The sequence below is a fragment of the Dromiciops gliroides genome, chromosome 6, assembly GCF_019393635.1.
Source record: "Dromiciops gliroides isolate mDroGli1 chromosome 6, mDroGli1.pri, whole genome shotgun sequence".
Classification (NCBI taxonomy): domain Eukaryota; kingdom Metazoa; phylum Chordata; class Mammalia; order Microbiotheria; family Microbiotheriidae; genus Dromiciops; species Dromiciops gliroides.
The window spans coordinates 103,182,933-103,199,644 of NC_057866.1; the positions used below are offsets into that span (position 1 = coordinate 103,182,933).

General features: G+C 42.8%; 1 protein-coding gene across 7 annotated transcripts in view; it reads right to left on the reverse strand.

The window, feature by feature from the left end:
- PPFIBP2 (PPFIA binding protein 2) overlaps nucleotides 1-16,712 on the reverse strand; it is a 208,386-nt gene that overhangs the window by 71,220 nt on the left and 120,454 nt on the right. For all 7 annotated transcript variants that reach the window (XM_043971121.1, XM_043971120.1, XM_043971119.1 and 4 more), the window contains 2 exons: nucleotides 16,069-16,161; nucleotides 7,588-7,701 (listed from right to left, as the gene is read on the reverse strand). In XM_043971121.1, the coding sequence (XP_043827056.1) occupies nucleotides 7,588-7,701; nucleotides 16,069-16,161 (207 nt within the window). The remainder of the gene's footprint in view (nucleotides 1-7,587; nucleotides 7,702-16,068; nucleotides 16,162-16,712) is intronic.

Sequence of the window (16,712 nt, forward strand, 5' to 3'; positions counted from 1 at the left end):
GACACTGAGTCACAAAGAAAAAAAGCGATTTTCTTAAGGTCATACGATGAGTGCGAGCAGAGCCAGAACTCAGAACTCAGGTCTTCTGTCTCATTGCTTTACATCATATCACCTCTTTAGTATCTAATCATCTTGCCTTAGGAAGAGGCATCACAAAACTCGATGTGTCATCTTCGTAAGAGATGGACCTGACCATGCCGTTCACCCAACTTTCTTTAGGACTAATGCATAATGTCAACTTCTAAGCTTGAGCATTAAAGGCCTGCTGCAATCTATTTCCAACTGACCTTTGGAGCCTTATTTCATATTACTTCCTTCTATACACCCCACAGTCATTTTCCAGACACTGATGGTCATTTTCCTGTACTCTCCAATGCATACCTCAGCTGTGTATTAGCATAATGCTCCCCATGTTGTTCAGTTATGTCTGGCCCTTTGTGACACTATGGAACATATCATTCATGGGGTTTTCTTGGCAAAGATACTGGAGTGGTTCACCATTTCCTTTTCCAGTGGATTAAGACAAACAGAGATTAAGTAATTTGCCCAGGGTCACATAGCTGGCAGATTTGAATTCGGGTCTTTCTCACTCCATACCCAGCTACCTAGCTACCTCATGCTCTCCCCACAAGGCTCAGTTCAGGTGCTAACTCCTTTTTCCTTGATCTCATCCATCTCTCTCTTCCTCTAGTTAATATTCTCTTTCTTCTCAAATAACTTTTCATTTACTACTTAACTGTGTACATGCTGTATTATTTCTCACTGAGGACAGAGGTAGTTCCATCCTTATGCCCTGCCCATTGCTAGAACCTTCCCTCTGAGATTACCTCAGATTGACTCTCCATGTATCTTATATGTAGAGCCACTTGAATGTTGTGCCCTCCCTTAGAATTTGAATTTCTTGAGGACAGAGAACATATTTTTACCTTTCTTTGTATCCCAAGCACTTAGCATAGTTCCTGGTACATTCATAGTAAGCATGTAACAAATGCTTGTTGATTGACTTGATGTATTGCTTAGTATAACAGTTACACACACACACACACACACACACACGTGCTGTCTCCTTGATAGAATGTAAATGTAAACTCCTTGAGGGCAGGGACTATTTTGGGTTTTTATCTTGACACCCCAGGGTCCTGCATATTGCCTAGAATTTAATAAATGCTTGTTGACTGAGGCACTCAATAAATATTTGCTTAATAGAATTCAATCCTCTCACAAAAGATGCCTCATCTCTCTTTTCTCCCTATTTCCTTCCTATGTTCAAAGCATGCTAAACTGTTTGGAAGCTTTTGACTTAGAAAACCCAGAGTCTTCTCCACTGTCTGGCCACCGGCACCTGCCTACTGAATGACATCTGGGATCAGTCTCCAAAGCTGAATGTGAATCTCTGAGGGATCAAAATTTGATCTTCCTAGGGCAGCTTGGTGGCGCAGTGGATAGAGCACTGGCCCTGGATTCAGGAGGACCTGAATTCAAATCTGACCTCAGATACTTAACACTTACTAGCTGTGTGACCCTGGGCAAGTCACTTAACCCCAATTGCCTCAACAAAACAAAAAAAAATGTTTTAAATTTGATCTTCCTAAAGTAAACTGGTCAGGACTACCTATAGTCCTTGGGTCTCACAACAGAGGCAGAAGTTTCTACTACCTTAACAAGATTAATTTAGATACCTTTCTCAAATGATTTTGATTTCCATTATAAGAAGATCATTGAGATCCATCTTTTGCAATGATTAGGGTGTTCCAATGGATCTTTCTGCTCTTACAGAAGGATGTACCAAAGTCGATCCTTCCCCCACCATTTTTCTTCTTACTCTGATTCAAGAGTGCCGAATGTCAATATTGAGGAAGGGCACATGGCCCCAAACAGGATGTCTCAGTAGGATGGTTCTCACAGTTCCAGTCTCAGTGCTTCAGCAATGGAAGAATAATGGGTAGAGAGGCTACTGAGAACGTGTTGAGTATGGAATATTGTTTACATCAGGTCTTCTCCACTGGGCTATGAGCCAGAATCACTTTTTACTACCAAGCCCCAAGAGATTCTAAGCCAAATGACTCATCCCTTGAGTGGGCAAGTCTCTACCCATTCAGGGTTCAGCAGGCAAACATTCCAAGGGGTAGCATTACATCAGTGTTGTGGCCTTCCTTATGGAAGAGGACCAAAGTAGATTTTAGGAAAATTCCCCAGAGCACATATGGCACCAGAAGAGAAAGAAAAGATAAATACACAAATTTTTATGGTAGCATTGTACTCACCCCATCTCCTCCAAACAGACACATAGCCTTCCCCAGAAGCAAAGAGGGTGCCTATCGACTGGAGAATGGCTAAATCAACTGCCACATATAAATGCAATGGAATACTAATATGCCCCCAAAACACAAATAAATGTAAGAAATTCAAAGAAATATGGAGATATTTGAATGAACCAATGAAGCTAAGTATGCAGGATGAATAGAACAATATAGATTATGACTGTAATAACTGAAAGGAAATCAGATGGTGAATAATCGTGATGACCAGTGTTGGCCATAGAGAACAGAAGGGGAGAAACTGCCTCTCTTCCTTTAGTAGAAATGGGGGAACAACAGGGAAGGAATGTAAGATATGTTAAAAGCAGCAGCCATTATGTTGGTTAATTGTGTGTAGTTATTTTTCTTTGTAAAAAGGGAAGGCCATTAGCCAAGAAGGTGTGGGAAATGAAAACACATATTTATTACTGCCTTTTTTTTTTTTTTTACCAAAGATAAATGAAGGACATTTTCCATCTACATCTAACCCAGGGGTTTGGGTTGGGAGTAGAGGGAAAATATGAGAATAGCCTTCATTTGGACCAATGTAAGTACAAATGGAGAACAGTAAATAACCACTCTGCCTTGAATGCTGGGTTTTCACTAAAAACAGCTCAATGACTTTTACCCACTCAAGTTTTCCAAGAAAAAGAAATACATGTCTTTTAGTTGGTCCTTGGAAAAAGTGGAGTCTACTCAACCCAAGTTCAGTGGTTTACAATGAAGTCTGGGCAGTGTGATAAATCTAAGGATAAATGAAAAGGGTAAAAACATTACTACCCAACAAACCACCAACCAGAGAGGTCACCTTCCATTTGCTCATACCTGTAAACTGCCTAGATAAGGAATAGTTATTTTTTAGGTGTTCACTTCCTCCAGCCATTCAGAAATCTTAAGTGTGATCACCTTAACCAAACCTACATAACAAAAGTAAAAAGAAGATTTATTTAAAAAAAAAAGACAGCAAAGGATCTCAACCCTTTCATACTCTAGAAAAGTAAAAAAAATTCAATCAACAAGATTCTTTGAATGACATTTGAACTGCATATGTTGGGGAAGCCACTTAAGCTTCAGGACTAGGGGGATATTACAAGAGTGCAAATTTGAAAAAGAATTTGTAAAGCTGATCCTAAGAAAAACTAAGCTAAACAAGTGAACTACTGTCACTCAGCTAGCTGCCTTGGCCGTTTCTAGCCTGGCCTTCCCAAAGCCTCAGCTTCCACAGACTCTTTCCAACGCTCATCTGTCAAGTCCACAAGCCACTTTTTACCCTTTGAGTCCACAAATGCACACACCATGCAGTCACAGGACTGACGACCTCAGGGGCAGTTTGGCACACAGTTAGCACAAATGCTCTCCTCTGCTAGGGGTTTCTTATCACACTCTTCCCTTTTTTGGCTAGAGACACAAAGCAACTCCATTCAGTGCTTGAAATGTTCCCACACAAAAGAGAACATAGTGTTCCGAGCAAAAATGGTAAAAAAAAATTAAGATGATGAATGAATTTTTTAAAAGCTTATTAAGCGCTTGATAATTGATAAGTACTGCGCTAGATATTGGAGACACAAATGCAGAAATGATATAGAGCTTGCCCTCAAGGGGCTTAATAAAGTTACATCTTGGAGAAACTAAAAATTTGGCTTCTTTTTCATGAACAGAGTTGTCAGAGCTGGCCAGGGTTGATGCTGGTGTCAATCCTTGGAAGAGATGTTTTGTTTTCTAAGTTTCCAGGTTGGCTATTTTGTGGTAGTTCTTTTTTTTTTTTTTAAAGGGCAACAGGGGTTAAGTGACTTGCCCAGGGTCACACAGCTAGTAAGTGTCAAGTGTCTGAGGCCGGATTTGGACTCAGGTACTCCTGACTCCAGGGCCGGTGCTTTATCCACTGCGCCACCTAGCTGCCCCTGTGGTAGTTCTTAAAGAGCACTCAGTTGAATGTGGAGTAAGGGGAATTGGGGTCAGTTCTGACTACTTGTGTGAAGTCCATTAACTTTTCTGGACCTCAGTTTCCTTATCAGTAATATTAGGAATTTGATGTGATGGTACCTTCTGGCTCTAAATCCTCAGATCTCAAGCTTTCCAATTTAAATTGTGGATTTAAAAAAAGCAAAGAAATGAAAGAAACTGAAAACAGCCCCAGGGAATGATAGCCTAGAAATCTGGGGCCTCAGATGACCAATTGAATTCCCTTTCCTTCAAAGACTTGAGCATAATTCTTTGTATGGAGTGGCCTACACACCCTGTTGGTTTACAAAATCATAGGAGAAAAATATAAAAGAAAACTATTTCCTCCCTGATAGCTTACAGATAGAGAAGCCAAGCCAGGGAGAAGGCAAATTGATTTACATATCTATTTATTTAATGAATATTTATGGAGTACCTACTATGTTTTAGAAGTAGGGATGATACAAGGAGGACTAAAACATAGTCCCAACCCTAAAGAAGCTAAGGGTCTAGTAGAAGTAGATGCATGTGGTAACCTCAGTATAAATTAGTATTTGATAGAAGTCTTATTAAGAGTGGTACATACAAGATTTGCAGTTTCAAGTGCAATCATCTCTTTTTTTAAATACTATCTTATGGAAATGCTCGTTTTATGTCATAAATTAAAATTTTTTTGTTTTTTAAAAAAGAGTGGGACAGGCCGACTGCTCTAAGAGTTTATTTAGAGTGGGGAGAGAGCTCCAGTTAGGAAAAGCAATGGAAGCCTTGTGGAAGAGGTGTCATTTTAAATGAACCTTGAAAAACGTCTAGGGTTTTAGTAGCTGGAGATGGGATATGGGGGGCTAGGAAAGCCCAGGGGTCGATAGGGAATTGTTTTGGCTGGGGCAAAGGATATATGGGAGTGGATGGTGTCTGAAAGGGTAAATTATGGCCACATTGCAAAAGGCCCTGAAAAGCAGCCAAGGGTGAACTTTTTTTCAGTAGGAAATAAGAGAAATATAAGATTTTGGGGGTGGAGAATGACAGAATCTGTGTCTGTGGAAGATATATGGCGATACTATAAAGGATCAATTTGAGGGGAAAGCACCTAGACATGGCAACTGCAGTTGTAATAGTTCACATGCAAAGTAACCAGGAATTGGATCATGGTGATGGCTATGTGAACAAAGAGGACAGGATGGTTCTGAGACCTACTATAAAGGTGGGATTAGATAGGACTTGGCAGAGAGCAAATAATCCAGATGAGGAAGATAAGGGAGAAGCAGGAAGGGATCATTCCAAGGGTTTTCATTTATGTGAATGGGAAAATAGTGGTGTCATTAACAATAGCAATGGTAAAAAGTTTGACTAAGTGACTTCACCAGGTTCATACAACAATTTACTGATAGAGCTGGGATTAGGACCCAGGTTTCTTGACACCCCCCCCCCTCTAGGTCCTTGCCACTATACCATGCTGTGGTCCTTAGGAAGGAAACATGACACTTTTGAGTGCGCGCGCGCACACACACACACACACACACACACACACACAGAATATACACACATACATATACTAGCCTCAGTTGTGCTTGTTCTATACAATATTCTCTCATAGTAAATCTATACAAATCTGACAAATTAATACATATTCTGGTAACTGACATTTTATGCATGAGTGAAATGCTAAGACCCATTCTTAGGAGAGGTTTAGAAAGACAATCTTAACCTGAAGAAAAAAAAAAAGGGAAACAAATTAGGTGCACATCAGTTGGGAAATGGGTGAAAAAAAAAGGCAGTATATGAATGTAATAGAATATTCGTGCGCAATAGGAATGACAAATACGAAGAATTAAGAGACTTGTATGAACTGATACAGAGCAAGTAAGAACCAAGAAAGAGGCTGTGAATGAAAGAAAACATCAGAACTCCTATTGATGCAATGACCACTTTCACTCCAGAGGACCGATGATCAAGCAAAGCTTCCCCTTTAGTGATAGGAGTAGTAGAATATGGGTACATACTATCAGATATGGTCAAAGGTTCAGTTTGCTTTGCTTAATAGTTCTTCTTTGTTACAAGGAAGGGAGGCAGTTATTAAGAGATGATAGCAATGTAAAAAACTGTATTTATGAAATTTATTTTGGGGGAGGGGTGGTGGTGGAAATCACACCTATGATGTTATTGGGGTAGAGAACTCCCAATGAGGAAATTGGCTCAACTAATACAGAGCAGCAAGATGAGTTCTGCATAGTTCTGCATAGCATGATAGTTGCTTGGGGGCACAGATTAAGTGACCCATGTCCAGGGTCAAAGTCAAGCCCTTACTTCAATTCAGGTCTTGCTCAGCGTGAGGCCAGTTCTCTATTCAATATCCTGTGCTGTCTCTATGTTGATAAAGCATTAAAAGAAAAAAAAATCCTGGCTCAATTAGTAGAAGCCATGGAGTGCCCAAACTGTCACCTGCCAATAGCATATTCTCTGAAATTCCCTTCTCCTCCTTCTATTGTTCCTTGTTTCTTTTGCAAACAAGCTTTCCTGGCGTCTCTAACCCCAGGCACTTGCTGGATGGCACAGGAGAAAGGCAGAAGCACTTCTGTGCCATTCTCGAGGTAATTAGGATCTGACACGTAAACACATTGACTTTGCTTTCCGGTCCAGTCCTTACCCCACCCCCACTCCTAAAACTGAAACTCACTCAGGGCCTACACACCTCACCAAAGTCCAGCTGGTTCTAGGAACCAACCTCTGGATTACCCGACAAAGTCATTCTCTCAAAAACCTGTGTTGGGCTAAAATGAATCCACTGACGATATTCGGGTTAAATCTGACAATGGAGGGTTGTTGTACTGAATTAACTTCGGAGAAATTTCTACTTTACTGCCAAGTTTAACCTGCTCAACAGGTTGTGGAGAGCCTTGTTCCCCCACTTCACTCCCAGGTTACTCACCATGGCAGGCTGCCTCCCTGCCCCCCTCACGCCAGCCCCTCTGCCCTCTGCCCTCTGCCCTCCCATGGTTGCTGCTGGGACCAGTCCTCTTCCCTGGGCTCCCTCCTAACAGCGACTCCTGTTGCCCAGCTCTCTCCCCTGCCTGCTCTCCGTTGCCTTCAGTACATGTCCATCTGGCCGTTTTCTCATGACGCTTGCTGTACAGAAGCTTTTTTACTGACCGGCCACTGAAGTGACCTTCCTGAGTTGACAAGAAACTAACCAATCTGTGCTCTTGTTCTTGGCGAAGAGCAAGAAAATCGCTTCTAATTCTTTTAAATCCTGCTCTTTTAATCCACCCGCCTGAGGCTCTGATTTTAAGTAACCCTTAGATCTGCAGTTTTTCAGTAACAGGTTAGGATTCCTCGGTGTCTCCAGCCTCACCTGTTGAAGCATCTCTTCAGCAGCATTGAGTTTGACCTGGTGCCCTTCCAGGCAGACTTCTAAGTCCCGGATCTTCTCCCCCTGGACTTCTACCTGGTCAGTCAGGACACTCACCTAGAGTGGGGAGCAACACAATCAGACCATGAAATAATCAGGGCCAACTGGTTTTCATATTACCCACAACCCGGTGGACCCACAAGGATGTGGTCCCAGTCACTGGGACATTTAGATTCTGCTAACAAAACAAAGGGGAAAAGGTCTGCTTCTTACCTCACCAGAAGAGCTCTGACATCTCCTGGAGACTTACTCGTTTGCCTTCTAATTGAGGAGCCCGAGAGGAAATCAGACTCATTTGCAAAAAGCCTTAGGCACACTTTCATATGAGGTCAATAATATTCCTCATACAGGAGTGGAGAGGTGCAGGTAAGACTGCGTACAGCCGATATTTGCCCATGGCAAAAATGAAGCCCTGTGTGAGCTAGCTACCCAGCGATCCTACCACTGGAAGGGAGAAGATGGAAATAAAAAAAAACCCAAAAAAACAAACCTTGCTAGAAACTAACCAATGACCTTCCACCTCTCATGAAGGGCTCCGAATCACTAACCTATCAGACAGGCTTTTGGAAGCAATTAAAGAATGTGGATGTAAAGGGCATGTGTTAGCACTGACAACAGTTGGCTCCAGAAAGGTTTCCAGGGTCTACGTGCCAAAACATGACTTGGAGAAACTGGCATCTAGGAGCGGCTTTGCATGATGTTAGCAAAAAGCTAGTCACCTTTCTGAAGAACTCAGAAAACTCTACAAGAGATTTTGACTAATGGGAAGCACTGGCAATCCACGAGCTTGATTATGCCAGCAAATGAGCTTATCCCGAAGGTAACCCATGTTCAGGGCACTTTCTGCTGGCACTGTCTTCTTTTAAGAATTTTTGTTTGAGATGTCTCAAAGAAATCCCATGCAGTCACAAGAAGGTCAAACAAGTTGTCCAAAGCCAACCTGTGCCACATGTCAACGGTCTACACATGAGTGCACATTCCCCAAACATTTCAGACCACTGAGTTCAGACTCAGTGCTACTTTGAAAAACAATTCTATGTTCTTAAATATTGGAGAAAATGCTTTGTAAGATTTTCTTGGAGCTTAGGACTAGGAAATGTTTCAAAATCATTTTATTTTAAAATGGGCTCCTTTGGGAAGCTAAGTTTATCTGAAACATACATCTTTGAGGGTACTTATCTATACCGTAAAATCACCATTACTGGTTTTGGTCTTTTTTTTAAACTCAGAACCTATCCAAAGTGCTTCCATCTCTGTGAGAGCGGCCAAGAAGTTCAAAGCTAAATATAGTACTCAACTGTAGTAACTCATCCCAGGTGTCTGTTAACATCCAGTTCTCTATTCCTTTTAACTGGTTATTATTGCCTTTTTTATTTTTAATGGTCTCATTGTACATGTGGTTTTTAAAAGTCACAGCAATTCTGTTTTAAAAGGAGTCCCCAACCCACAACCCTACCACCCAAAGAAACATTCAGCAAAACAAAGGAAATGTACTCCCCTCCCAGCATCATTTTTAAAAAGTTTGGAACTTTGAAGAATACAAAACAATACACTGGTGTTTTCTTTTAGGGTATAATCTCTGGGTTCTATGCCTGTTAGTAAACCCTTTACATGGTTCAATTTATTTCCTTAATTAACATTATAGGTCATAAGTTTAGAAGTGCAAGGGGCCTTAAAGGTTTAAATAAAGAAACTGAGGTCTACACAGAGAGCAAATGGAAGAGGTGGAGTTTAAACTCAGTCCCCCAACTCCAAATCAAGTGGTTTTTTCTACTTTCTATACTGTCTGATACCTTGCTTTTACTTTCTATGTTCGCTCCTTGTGCCATAGGACTATTTTTCCTACTTTCATCCTTACCCCTAGCTCTACAATTTTAACCCATAGACTCCCATTTCTGATTTCACAATGGGTCAGTAGAATGCAGAGATTCTACCAGGCACACATCCGGTGGTTGATCCATGATGACCCCCATGCTATCAAGTCCAGGGGAACGAAGCCCCATTTTCATCCAGTTTGTGGGCATGCTTAGAACAAAAGGCCATTTTGGTGTGGTCTCTCAGCCCCAACCGGACTTGAGGAGTGAGAAATACTGCCCCCTAAGAACAGCTGGGCTAAAAGAATATGGGAGGGGGCAGCTAAGTGGCACAGTGGGTAAAGCACTGGCCCTGGATTCAGGAGTACCTGAGTTCAGGTCCAGCCTCAGACACTTGATACTTGCTAGCTGTGTGACCCTGGACAAGTCACTTAACCCTCATTGCCCCACAAAAAAAAAAAAAAGAATATGGAAAAAGCCTGTACTGATGTCCAGATTTTTTCTATAGACTACTATAGAAAAAACTACTAGTCACCTTAGAAATGGATAAAAATCCTTTCCAAATAATATTTATCCATCTCTTAGATGAGATAGTAAAATCTCTGTTAACAATGGGATGAGCCAAAAACAAAAACAAAAAAAAAGCAAAACAAAAAAAAAAACCAACCAACTCCTCCCCCCCCCCCCCAAAAAAAAATTTAAAAGACAGCTAGGTGGTACAGTGGATAAAGCACCAGACCTGGATTCAGGAGGACCTGACTTCAAATCTGGCCTCAGACACTTGACACTTACTAGCTGTGTAACCCTGGGCAAGTCACTTAACCCTCATTGCTCTGCAAAAAAAAAAAAAAGAAAAAAAGAAAAAAGGATGAGCCTTTTCAGGGTAAATGGATTTTCTGGATACCTGAGGGGGTATCTAGAAATGACAAGGATGTTTTTATCTAGAGGAACCCTACGTAGTTCAAGTATTATCATCTCTGTTTTACAGAAGAGAAAGCTAACTCACAGAAGCTAAGTTATTTTCTCAGGGTGGCACAAGTACTAGAGCCAGAATTCAAATGCATGTATCTCCTGACTCCATGTAGAATGTCCCAGAAATCCCTTCTCATTGAAAAATCATTTTCTAAGATGCAAGTGTCTGCTTTTCTGCTTTACCTGGTATAGTGCAGGGACCATAATATCATATTCCCATGCTGCCTAAAGATCTTTTGGGGACCCAGAGTCCCTTGATTTTTACTGCCCAGGACCAAAAGGGAAGAAACAGAATGTGCTGGAGAGATGAGTTGAATTGGAACAAATATGTCCTTTGTTTTGGTCTCTGGCCTGAAGTTAACTCAGTCTAATTCAACCCAAGAGATAGTCATTAAGTACTTATTCTATGTGCACATGGCACTGAATTTTAGCAAGTCAAGATGAGGAAGTGTGGGATCTAGGAACTGAAAGAAGGTCTGCTCAAATGCACCACCAAGAATACAGTAGTGGTGGTGGTAGCAGTAGTAGTAGTGATAGTAGTAGTAATAGTACTAGTAGCAGCAGCAGCAGTAGTTAGTAGTAATGATAAACTGTAATAACAATGATGATGCCTAGCATTTATATAGCACCTACTGTGTGTGTGTTAAGCACTGTGCTAAGTACTTTATGAATCTTCACAGTAACACTGAGAGGTAGGTGATGTTATTATCTCCATTTTGCAATTGAGGAAACTGAGACAAACTGAGGTTAAATGACTTGCCCAAGGTCACACAGCTAGTCTAAGGGTGAATTTCAACTTAGTTCCTCCTAACTCCAGGTCCTATGCTCTATCTAATGTATGACCCAGCTGCCCTATAGGTTATACAGGGCTACAACTAGGAAATGGAAGCTGAACATATAGTGTGCATAATGGGAGTGATGTGAAATAAACCTGCAAGGATAGGCCGGATCCAGCCTGGGGAGTGTTAAAAGCCATCAGAGTAGTTTGCATGAGAAAATTATATGTATAATTTTCTATAATATAGAATGAAGGGTTGAAAAAGGGAAGAGAAGGGAGGTCAGTTGGTTTTATCCTGAAGGTAGATTAAAAAAGCATTAGCAGGGGCAGCTAGGTGATGCAGTGGATAGAGCACCAGCCCTGAAGTCAGGAGGACCTGAGTTCAAATCTGGCTTCGAACACTTAACACTTACTAGCTGTGTGACCCTGGGCAAGGCACTTAACCCCTACTGCCTCACCAAAAAAAAAAAATATATATATATGTACATATGTGTGCATATAACTGTATATGTCTACGTGTGTGCCCGTGTGCATTGAGCTAGAACAAAGCCTCAAAGATAACTGATGTTTTGAGTCTGGGTGATCCTGGGGGGTGGGCAGTGGAGAGCAGGGGCAGGTGGTACCACCCCTAGAACTACAGAAATTGGAAGGAGCAGTCTGGGTAGATAATCATGGATTAAATTTTGTTGATGCTGAGTTTAAGGGGTTGTTAGGATGGCCATAAGGAAACATCCAAAAGTGAAGGAGAGGCTGGTCCTGGAAAAATAGGTTTAGAAATGATCTAATACTGGAATGTAAAGTTTTCAGGACAATGGAAGTCACTGGAAGTCAGGAGCTATTTGAGATGTTGTGTTTGTAACCCTAGCACATAGCACTGTGCTTTGCACACGTTAGGCAAATGATCAATGTTTGTTAAATTTAACTCAATTGGGGGGCAGCTAGATGGCGCAGTGGTTAAAGCACTGGCCCTGGATTCAGGAGTACCTGAGTTCAAATCCGGCCTCAGACACTTGACACTAACTAGCTGTGTGACCCTGGGCAAGTCACTTAACCCCCATTGCCTGCAAAAAAAAAAAAAAATTTAACTCAATTGAATCTGTCTAGAAGTGATCCTTGTGGGGCAGCTAGGTGGCGCAGTGGATAAAGCACCAGCCCTGGATTCAGGAGTATCTGAGTTCAAATCCCGATTCAGACACTTGACACTTACTAGCTGTGTGACCTTGGGCAAGTCACTTAACCCTCATTGCCCAGCCAAAAAAAAAAAAGAAGTGATCCTTGAAGCCAGAGAAACAGATAAGGATACCAAAGAAGAAAAGGGCCCAGGACAGAATCTTGTAGGGGACGGACATCTACCTCTAGTTTTGGGGGCAAGCAGAAGAAGATGAAGCAGGAAAGGATATTGAGAAGGACAAGTAAGATAGATAGGAGAACTGTGACCTTGGTCTGACCAGTCTCTTGCAAACTCAGTTTCCTCAGCTGTAATGAAGATAATAGCACCAGGTCACTGTGAGGATCAAATGAGCTAACATATACCAAGCCCCACATAAAGCACTTTGCAAACCTTAAAGCACTATATGGAGGCTAGCAAGTACATGAGAGAGAGGCTTTAATAAAGTGGTAGCATTGGGAGCCAGAACAGAAGAGGTTGTGGGTGGTGCAGAAATAGAGATGGAGAGTAAAGGTGCCCTTTCTGCACAGTGAAGAGTAGGTGGGGCCTGAAGATCAAGTCAGTGAGTGCTGCTGTGGGAAGTCTGATGGAGCTAAGCAAAGAACAAAAGGACTTCAGTGCAGGGAGTGAAGGCTTACATTGGGTTCCCAGCAGAGTAGAGTCCAGAGCACTCCTATCTCTGTATGATCACAGCCAAAGGATAACTTCCTCATCTAGAAAAAGCAATGATGATACTTGTACATGCTACCTCAGGGCCCAGCATGGCCTAATGCACTAAATACATTGGTCTTGAAATGAGAGGATGGAATAAGCACTTCATAAAGTGCTTATTCCATTTTTTTCAGGGCAATGAGGGTTAAGTGACTTGCCCAGGGTCACACATCTAGTTAAGTGTCAAGTGTCTGAGGCCAGATTTGAACTCAGGTTCTCCTGAATCCAGGGTCGGTGCTTTATCCACTGCACCACCTAGCTGCCCCTATTACATTTTAAAGTGATATTTTTCACTGATCTATTATTAGTATCATTAATGTCATCATCATCACCACCACCACCACCACCTTCGATTTGCAGTGGACTCTGCTAGGACTTCCTCCATTGGGTGCTGCCTCCCTGGAGGAGGAAAAGAGGAGGCACATGCTCCCTCAGTTGGGTGAAAAGAACAAAAGCACAAGTGGGCAAAGGAGTCAAGGGTTGCAGCAATGCAAAACTAGGGCCAAAGGAATGAAGGGAAAGCAGTGGAGCCTTGAGAGTGGAGTGACCTGAGAGGCCAGGGAAGGGGGGGGGTGGGACTGAAGCAATGAGGGTGAAGAGCAGGTTCAACAAAGAAAGGAGATTGTGATCACAGAGGGAGGTTTCAGGCAATAGTGAAGCTGAAGGTGTGACCACCTCCATGGGGAGCTGAGCGAGAGTGGAGACTGATTTAGGTCATGGGAGCCAAGCAGGTTGAGCAGGTAGGAGGCCAAGTTTTAGAAGAAGGACAAGGGCAGTGAGTGTGGGATGGTAGAAAAAGGGCTGGATTTGGCATCAGAGGGCCTGGATTCAAATTCTGCCTCAGTTATTTACTACTATCTGAATGACCTTGGACATACTGTATGACCTCTCTCAGTCTTGGCCTTCTCATTAAGTAAACAAGAAGACTGGACAAGAGGCCCTATGAAGCTTCTTCTGGATCTAAGGCCATGGTACTTTGATCCTATAGTCTTGGGTATGAAAATTCTGGCTCTTTTGCTGACTGTGGGTAAGTCACAACTTCTTAGGGCCTCAGTTTCCTCATATGCATAATGGGGTAGAAGGGAAAAGACTATGAATTCGAGCTAGATGGCACAGTAGAAAGAGTGTGGGACTTGGAGTCAGGAAGAAGGGGGTTCAAAGACCCTTATGAACTGTGTGACTTGGGGGCAAGTCACTTGACCACTCTTTTTTTGGGCAGGCAATGGGGGTTAAGTGACTTGCCCAGGGTCACACAGCTAGTAAGTGTCAAGTGTCTGAGGCCGGATTTGAACTCCTCCTTTGAAGTCCTCCTGAATCCAGGGCCAGTGCTTTAACCACTGAGCCATCTAGCTGCCTCACTTGACCACTCTTAGCCTCAGTTTCCTCATCTGTAAAAATTGAGAATAATAGCGTGTCGTGAGGATGAAATGAATGAAGACAAGGAAGGTGATTCCCCCTTGAAGTGCTACAAAACACAATCATCGTTATCCTCATTAGGGGAGGGCTGAACAAGACGTCAGTTCTTTCCAGCTCTAAGTCTATGAGCTTATGACAGGGGTTGGGTTGGGAAGAATCTGATGCAAGTGCTGGAGTCACGAGAGAAAGCGGGAAGGTGGTGTAGGGGTCTATAGACGACAGCACCAAGAATCCAAAGAGGAAGATGTGATCGGATGGTGTTAGCCTCACCCAAGGAAAGGCAGGTGAGGCCAAGCTAGAGTCTGCAACTAGCAGGAGGGAGAAGGGGTTGTGCCTCCTCTTCCTGACCCCATGAATGGGCTGAGGAGGCAGCAGATAAAACCAAGAAGCCGGCCCAGAAAGCCAGATTTCAGTTAGGTCCAAGAAGCAGAAGGGATGTAAAAGATCAGGGGAATTTGAAGAGATGCATGAGAGGACAAAGAGAGGAAAGAGGACAAAGAGAGAAAGATTGGGAGGGAGGGAGAGAGAGTGGGGGGAAAGGGAAACAGGGGTGGGGTGGGGAAAAAGAGAGGGAGAACTAGACTGAAAAAAGAGGGAGGGGAAGGGAGAGAAGAGAGAGATGGAGAAAAGGAAGGAGACAGAGAGAGAGAGAGAGAGAGAGAGAGAGAGAGAGAGAGAGAGAGAGAGACAAAGAGAGAGCTCTTTGCTTCCAATAGTATTAGGCATCATCTCAGCTACCAGAACCAAGTCCTGCTACAGATGTCTACAATTACTGTAATTACAGCTGCAAAGCTCTGAGGCCGAGATGAAGCGCATGCACATGCATGACTCAGCCCAGAAAACAGGCTTCACCCAGAAAAGAACCAAGTGTGGAGAGAAGAAAGACCCAGGAGGTGCCTTTTCCACAGAATAGTTACCATTCCATGATCATTAAATAAATCTGGATCAGGAGAACAGAAGGTAAAATACTTTGAAGAGGGTCAGCTGCTTTTCCAGGGTTTTTCTTTAAAAAAAATCAAAACAAAACTAAAGAAAAAAAAACCCTCTGGAATCTTTTTTTTTTTTAAAGCCCCACATGTAAAGAAACCTGAGCTTGTTGAATTTGCTGACACTTTAGAGAGCTTCACAGACTGAGGGTACGACAGGCCATGTGCACTCTGTCACTCGGGAAGGGATCAGATTACTCCTGCTTCCTGGTCTGGAGAGGAGAGCATGGGTGCCAGGCCTTCAGAATCCAGCAGGGCTCGTCTGTGCTGCACACCACAGTCACAGTCTGTTTTGTTTTGTGAACGTTTCGTATACACTGCCCACTCACCCCCCCCCCCAATACACACACACATGCAGTAGGGCCGTGAGCAAGTCTCTGCATCTGTTTCATATCTGTAAAATTGGGATAAGAGTATTTGCTGTATTTGCCTTATAGGGTGATGGGGAGAAAATGACTTTGCAAATCTCTAAAGCGATATATGTGAGTAGCTGTTGATGTTCTCATTATCTCACTGAGTGTCCCTGTAGCACAGGGTTCCACTTGTAAAGGGACAGCAGCACAAGTGAGAATACCATACCTGTAACATGAGAGATTCCTTGTCACCTTCTAATCGGGCCAAGCGCTCCTGGTAGGTTTCATTCGTAACTGCAGCTGGGTGGTTTACCTGGGACTAAGGGGGGGGAAAAAAGACTCTTAAAACGTCCGAGGGAAAAAAAACACACACAACACTAATAGATTTCCCAATTAACTAAATGATTTGTGATGAATTATCTGTCAGAAGATGTGAGAAACCACCCAGAGTACAAGGAAACCACAAGATTTCGAAATTCTTTGCAACAATAGTGATGAACAGACAAGCAAGATGCCACTCAAAGGTGTGTCTTAAGAGCCTTGCCAAACCATCCTGGGGGGAGTGACCTCATCCCAGCCCATGTAATGCCTCTGAGCGAGCGGGAAAGGTGGCTCTGAATGAGCTTGACAGGTTGCATCTGGTTTGCCCCTGATCGCCATCCTCAGGGCAGCCCACAGCAGGAATAAGTACCTTCTTTCCTCTCAAAGCCAAACACAATAGGAGACCACTCAAGGATGATCTTTCTGTAACTGTTTTTCCATGCTTCCTGTACAGTTGTTTGACCCTAGGCAAGTCAGTCACCCTCTCTCATCTCAGCTTTGGCTTCCTCATCTGTAAAATGGGTACAATAATAGTACCCATTTAATGAG